Raw genomic sequence first — 7,285 nt, forward strand, 5'->3', positions numbered from 1 at the left:
GGCCGGACGGCTCAGTGATGTCCATAGCAGCAGGGACCTGAGTCATGTTTCCTGTTAGCTGGGAAAAAAACAGCATTCCTTGACCAAATTAGGAAGACTTCCCGTACACACCAACCAGAAAGAGACAGGACATGCGCTCATCCTGCCTAGGCAATCATGTAACACCAGCTACTCCTGTAACTGAGACAAAGAACTACCTGTATATAAGCCGCCATACTCCTTTGTTCGGGGCTCTCGTCAGATTCTGCCGTGTCAGATGAGACTTGAGCCCTAGCGCGCTAGAAATAAAATTCCCTTCTTGCCTTTGCATTACTGTGGTGGACTTGTTCGCTCTCTCTGTCGGTTCGGAGATACGGGCTCGGTGCATAACATTTGGGGGCTCATCCAGGATCTCTGGCCTACCAGGGAGGACAACTCCCCTGGTAGGAGGGAATAATCTCGTTAGGAGTTGAGAGCTCTGAGCACCAGTGCTAGCAGTGCAGAGGCCTAGATTAAGTCTGGGGCCCAGTATCGTACTGGGGAGGCATCTAGGTGTAAAGTGAAGAGGCAAGTCCAGCATAAGGCCGGGTCCCCGGTAGCGAACCGGGTTGGCAGCTGGCACTGAGGACGTCCTGACGGTAAGACACTTGCAAGTAGAGAAGGGGTCTCTAGTGCTATAAAGGAGACTGAAAGTAATATTGAGAGTTGGAATCTGTTTGTTGTGTCGTTTTTGTGACTCTGTGTGCCGGCCCTGTCCGTGTGAATCTTGTTGTCATGTCCGTGTTCTCTGTACCCATGGGGCAATCTACTTCTACTCCGCTGTCTCTGATGACTGACCGTTTTTCTGATTCTAAGTCCAGAGCTCAGAATCTTTCGTTACTGGTGAAGAAGAGCAAATTGGTGACTTTCTGTTCCACCGAGTGGCCCACCTTTGACGTCGGATGGCCACAAGAGGGAGCCTTCAATCCCCAAATTATCCAGGCAGTTAAAGAGAGGGTGCTTACCCCTAGTCCTGCTGGGCACCCGAATCAGACTCCCTACATTCTGGTCTGGCAGGATCTAGTGAGAAACCTGCTGGAATGGCTTAAACCCTTTGTTCTCTCTCCTTCTAAACCTCCTAAACCTCCCCGTCCCTCTTCCCCGACTCCAACCTCGCTAAACCCACAGGTGCTAGTCATGAAAGCTTCTGAAGAAAAAGAAGAAAAACAGGACGAAAAACGACCTAAGCCGATGTTCCAGGAATCTTCTTCTCTGTATCCTAATCTGATTGACCTGGAAACCGAGTTGTTCCCACCCCCGTATGTGGATCCACATCCGCCCTTGCTTCCACAGGTTCCACAAGTTTCATCGGGGGAAGCCCGGAGGAGGGTGGAGCCCTCGGCTCCTCCTAGGGAAGGAGGCCCCGCCCAGGGAACTTGGGGAAGAGCAAGGGAAATGGCCAGTGCAGCGGAAGAAGAAGGCCCAGAAATTCCCTCCTCCACTGTTCACGCGTTTCTGGTCCAGGTGGGGCCAGCCAGAGAGGGCAGGGAACGGACATATCAGTATTGGCCCTTTTCCACTAGTGATTTGTACAATTGGAAAACTCAGACTCCCTCTTTCTCTGAAAAGCCGCAGGGTCTTATTGATCTTTTAGAATCTATCCTCTTTACTCACAACCCCACTTGGGATGATTGTCAGCAACTGTTACAGGTGCTTTTCACTACAGAGGAGCACGAGCGAATCCTGTTAGAAGCTCGGAAGAACATGCCAGGGGTAGATGGGAGGCTCACAATACAGCCTAACCTCATTGAGGAGGGGTTCCCCTTGGTGCGACCCAACTGGGACTTCGAATGCGCTGAAGGTAGGGAGCGTCTCCGAGTGTACCGCCAGACCGTTATGGCCAGCCTTAGAGCGGCCGCCAGAAAGCCAACTAATTTGGCCAAGGTAAATTCAGTGAGGCAAGAGCCAAATGAGAGCCCAGCAGCCTTCCTTGAAAGGATAATGGAAGCTTCTAGACAGTATACTCCTATGGATCCACAGGCAGATGAGTCTCGAGCAGCAGTTATGCTAGCATTTGTGAATCAGGCAGCCCCCGATATTAGGAGAAAGTTACAAAAGATAGAGAGGCTGGGTGAACAGTCCCTGCAAGATCTAGTGAGGGCAGCAGAGAGAGTTTTCAATCATAGAGAGACCCCAGAGGAGAGAGAGGACCGCATTAGAAGGGAAGAAAGAGAATTTAGAGCTGAAGAAAACCATAAGAACCAAAAAGAGCTGGCTCAGATATTTTTTGCTGGAGTTGAAAACAAAAATAGGTTCCAAAAAGGGAAAAAGCTAGACTCAAAGACTGAGGAAAAACCTGCAAGGCGTAAGCTTGAAAAAAACCAATGTGCGTTTTGTAAGGAGATTGGACATTGGAAAGATAAATGCCCCAAGAAAAACCTAAAAGAGGGGCCCCAAAATCCCAAGAACGAGACTCCCTCTCCAGACAGTCATATCCTCTACGCAGGTGAGGATAGTACTAGGGGGGTCAGGGCTCGACGCCCCTCCCCGAGTCCTGGGTAACTATAAATGTGGAGGGGAAACCAGTTGGCTTCATGGTGGATACGGGAGCTCAATACTCAGTCTTAAACCAAAGAGATGGACCCATGTCTAAGAAAAGTAGCTGGGTGCAGGGAGCAACCAGGACTAAGCGATATGGATGGACTACAAAACGGCATGTGAACTTGGGATCCCACCAAGTGACCCATTCCTTTCTGGTGATAACTGAGTGTCCAGCACCCTTGCTGGGAAGAGATTTACTGTCTAAAGTAAATGCCCAAATTCATTTCGACCATGGGCAAGTGTCAGTTTCAGATGGAACCGGGCATCCTCTTCAGGTCTTGTCTCTGGCATTAAAGGATGAATACAGACTGCACTTGCCAGAGGCCCCAGCAACAATAAGTCCCAAAGTACAGCCATGGGTTCAGAGATACCCTCAGGCCTGGGCTGAAACAGCAGGAATGGGACTGGCCAAACAGAGGCCCCCTATTATTGTGGAACTGAAAGCCAGTGCCACACCGGTGAGAGTGCGGCAGTATCCATGAGTCAAGAGCTCGGCAAGGTACTCCTCACATACAATGCTCATATACGCTGGGTTGAGAAGGGGCATGGAATACTCTGTTCCGTAAGAGTGGGGACTGATTTAGACCGGTCAAGAGCGAGAAGTCAACAAATGGTGAGTGATATTCATCCTATATTCTACCTTATATTGCTAAGCTTCCCAAGTACGTTTGTATATGTTTTGATTTAAAGATTTTTTCAGTCTGTCTTTTGCAGCAAGAGATCTTCGCTTCAAGGCAGGAAGAGGTGGTCAGAATCCTGTGCACTGACGTGGATCGCTTACACAGGTTTCAAAATCACCATGTTGTTTAACGAGCTTGGATGAAGACCTCCGTGAGTATCAGGTTGAACACCCTACCATTGTTTTATTACAATATGTTGATGACCTTATGCTGGCAGCGACTATGGAAAAAGAGTGCCAAGAGGCAACAAGTGACCTTCTCCAAACCTTGGGGACTTTAGGTTACAGGGCCAGTGCCAAAAAGGCCCAGATTGCCAAGCAAGAGGTTACATACCTTGGTTATAAGATAAAACAGGGCCAGAGGTGGTTAACGCAGGCTATGAAAGAAACCATCCTCCAGATCCCTGAGTCAGCCAACCCTAGACAAGTGAGAGAATTTCTGGGAACTGTGGGATATTGCCGATTATGGATCTTGGGGTTTGCAGAAAAGGCCAGGCCCCTGTATGAAGGGATCAAAGAAAACAAAGACTGGAAATGGACTGAGTCAATGAAAACGGCCTTTCAGGAGCTCAGGCGTGCCTTGCTGGAAGCTTCTGCCCTTGCCCTTCCTGACCCATCTAAGCCTTTCCAATTATTTATAGCTGAAAGGCGAGGTATAGGAAAAGGGGTACTAACACAGAAGTGGGGACCTTGGAAGCGTCCCATAGCTTACCTTTCCAAGAAATTGGACCCAGTGGCAGCCGGAGGGCCACCTTGCCTCCGAATCATCGCGGCCACTGCGCTCCTAGTCCATGATGCTGATAAACTGACTTATGGACAGAGACTCTTGGTCTACACTCCTCATGCTATAGAGAGAGTTCTGAAACAACCCCCGGGTAAATGGATTTCCAATGCCCGCTTGACACACTGCCAGGCCCTGCTACTTGACACCTCACGGATTCATTTTCAAACGCCCAGCACTCTAAACCCAGCTACTCTTTTGCCCAATCCGGAGGGGGATAGCCCCCTCCACGATTGCGATGAGATACTGGCCAGAGTAACGGCAATATGGAAGGACTTAACAGATACGCCACTGGATAACAGTGAGCTAATATGGTTTACAGATGGAAGCAGTTATGTAAAAGATGGACAGAGACGGGCGGGGGCCGCAGTGGTAGATGATTCTCGATGGACGATATGGGCGGAGTCTCTTTCCCCAGACACCTCAGCACAAAGAGCAGAGTTAATTGCCCTGATTCAAGCATTAGAGAGAGCTAAAGGAAAAAGAATAACTATTTTTACTGACAGTCGCTATGCTTTTGGCATGGTACACATCCAGGGCCTGATATATCGGGAACAGGGGTTTTTGACAGCTGAAGGAAAAGAGATTAAAAACTTGCCAGAAATCCGTTGACTTCTGGAGGCTGTGCAGTTGCCTCGGGCTGTGTCAATAGTACATGTACCTGTACATCAAAAAGGGGACAGCCCCATGGCACGAGGAAATCGTGCCGCAGATCTGGCAGCTCGAAAAGTGGCTGATGAAGATTTCATCGCTCCAGTGTTGGCGATCGGACTTCCACCCCCAGGTATGGGAACTTTGCCCCCAACCCCTGAGTAGTCATCCACAGACCTTGCCTGGATCCAGGAACGTCCCAACCTCCAACAAGGAGAGGATGGATGGTACCGAGACTCCGATGGTTACTTGATACTCCCTGCTCAGCTGGGACAGCAACTGTGTGAGCATCTACACTCGTCTACTCATCTGGGAGAGAAAAAGACTTTGATGCTTTTTCAAACTGTGTGCCTGCGATTCCCCCGGCTCCAAACAACTGTGAAGAACATAGTACATGCTTGTAAGGCATGTCAACAGATGAGGCCAGGAAAGAGGCAACACGCAGGACTGAGGTATCGGGGAGAAGGGCCAGGGCAGCACTGGGAAATAGATTTCACCGAGGTAAGACCAGGCAAGTATGGTTACTGGTACTTGTTAGTGTTGGTAGATACCTTCTCAGGGTGGGTAGAAGCTTTTCCTACTAAGGGAGAAACTGCAATTGTAGTGGCTAGAAAGATTTTAGAAGAAATAGTTCCCAGGTTTGGCCTGCCGGTGACTGCTGGCTCTGATAACGGACCTGCTTTTGTGAGCCAAATAGTTCAGAACCTTGCCCGGGCTCTGGGGACCAAATGGAAATTACATTGTGAATACAGCCCACAGAGCTCGGGGCAAGTTGAAAGAATGAATCGGACCCTAAAGGAAACTTAAACTAAATTGGCTATAGAGACTGGCGGGGACTGGGTGACTCTCCTTCCCTTCGCCCTCTTTCGCACACGTAATACTCCTTATCAGCTTAATCTGACCCCATTTGAAATTCTGTATGGGCGACCTCCCCCTGTATGTCCAATATTTGAAGGAAAGAAACTTCCACCTCCTACTTTGGGACAATTCCAGGAGGCTTTGATGGCTTTGGGCAAAGTGCATTCTCGTGTCTGGAAACTGCTCCGGGAAATACATGAGGGTCAAAACAAGGGGACTATCCCCTCACATAACATCGGCCCTGGAGATTGGGTGTGGGTCAAAAGGCACCACACCAAGGCACTAGAACCTAAATGGAAGGGTCCTTATGTTGTTCTTCTTACCACCCCAACTGCCCTAAAGGTTGACGGTATCGGGCCTTGGATGCATTGCAACCACGTACGCCCAGCTACTTCAGCAGAGCAGGAAGACGCTAAAAAAGAATGGGAAGCGTCTCTGCACCCGTCCAACCCCCTGAGGCTGAAGCTCCGGCGTCGTCGACAGGACCAAGGCAACTCGTCTGGACCATCTTATGGATGACCATGTTACTCTGCTCTGAAGCTGCCAGCGTGAACCCGCACCAACCTGTCAATATCACCTGGAAACTGCAAAATGGACTAACACGTGAGATGCTTAACTCCACCACCGCAATACATCCACCAAATACTTGGTGGCCAGACTTATACTTTGACCTTAAGCCGGTGGTAAATGTACCTTGGAAGAGGGGCTACCTCCGGAATCATGCATTCTGGGCATGTCCAGGTGCACCCAGGCACAACTGGAAGATCTGTGGGGGGATACAGGACTCTTATTGTAAATCTTGGGACTGCGTAACTTCTAATGATGGGTCGGAGACTCCAGGGTATAGACGGTGGGATGTAGGAAATCGAGACTTGCTTAACTTCTCATTTGTAGGACCCATACCTCCGTACTCTGATTGGGAAAAGGATCATAACTTTGCCCAGGTAAGAATAAGGTTTAACACTGACAAAGCAGAAAAAAAGAGAAGGCCTGGGTCAATGGGATATCATGGGGACTTCAGACCAGAAATGACCTGACTACTTATAATGGGATCATTGTTGTGAGTCAAGTTTTAGAACCGGTACAAATGTATAGTATCGGTCCAAACCCCGTTGAACAGGTCCATGCAACTCTCTACCCGACAACCTCCCTACCTACATCCCAGGGACCAACAAAAGACCCAGAGGCGGGCCCCCTTGCTAAACTTGGACAAACAGATCCACTGTGGAAATTAGTAAAGGCAGCTTATGCTACCTTAAATCAAACCCATCCTGAGGCAACTAAATCCTGTTGGTTATGTTACAACTTAATTCCCCCTTATTACGAGGCAGTAGGCCTCAACGCCTCTTATGACCTGGCCAACGGCACCGATCCTCCCCAATGTTGATGGGGAGAACGAAAAGTAGGCCTTACAGTGAGAGAGGTATGGGGAAAAGGGTTATGTATGGGCAAGATATTATCAGAGAGGTCTCCACTGTGTGTGCATGTTGTTGAGCCTATGGACTTGCCCATAGCCAGGTGGCTAATACCACGGATGGGAGGATGGTGGGTCTGTTCACACACGAGGCTGACTCCATGCTTACACAGCTCAATCTTTGACCCTAAAAAAGAATTCTGTGTTATGGTGGCTGTGATACCAAAGCTACTGTATCGACCAGAAGAAGCTGTATATGATTATTGGGCCCACAAATTGACTCTTAATTAACAAAAAAGAGCTTATAAAGTTAAGAGAGAGCCCATTACTGCCATAACCATAG

The 7,285-nt window shown here is 49.0% G+C and overlaps 1 protein-coding gene across 1 annotated transcript; it reads left to right on the forward strand.

Moving 5' to 3' along the window:
* Positions 297 to 6,915, forward strand: LOC108636591. Its single transcript, XM_018052759.1, has 4 exons — positions 297 to 2,510; positions 4,196 to 4,320; positions 6,423 to 6,472; positions 6,856 to 6,915. Exons 1-4 carry the CDS (start codon positions 754 to 756, stop codon positions 6,913 to 6,915), a joined length of 1,992 nt encoding a protein of 663 aa, XP_017908248.1. The 5' UTR covers positions 297 to 753.

This window comes from Capra hircus, chromosome 8 (genome assembly GCF_001704415.2).
Source record: "Capra hircus breed San Clemente chromosome 8, ASM170441v1, whole genome shotgun sequence".
NCBI classification, from domain to species: Eukaryota; Metazoa; Chordata; class Mammalia; order Artiodactyla; family Bovidae; genus Capra; species Capra hircus.

Excerpts from the sequence above, each read along its gene's own strand:
- LOC108636591 (XM_018052759.1), top strand. The coding sequence starts at position 754 with ATGTCCGTGTTCTCTGTACCCATGGGGCAATCTACTTCTACTCCGCTG. Across the intron at positions 2,511-4,195 it reads GCTCGACGCCCCTCCCCGAG|CACTCTAAACCCAGCTACTC; the intron begins TCCTGGGTAACT and ends TCAAACGCCCAG. Across the intron at positions 4,321-6,422 it reads AGATACGCCACTGGATAACA|GACCCATACCTCCGTACTCT; the intron begins GTGAGCTAATAT and ends TCTCATTTGTAG.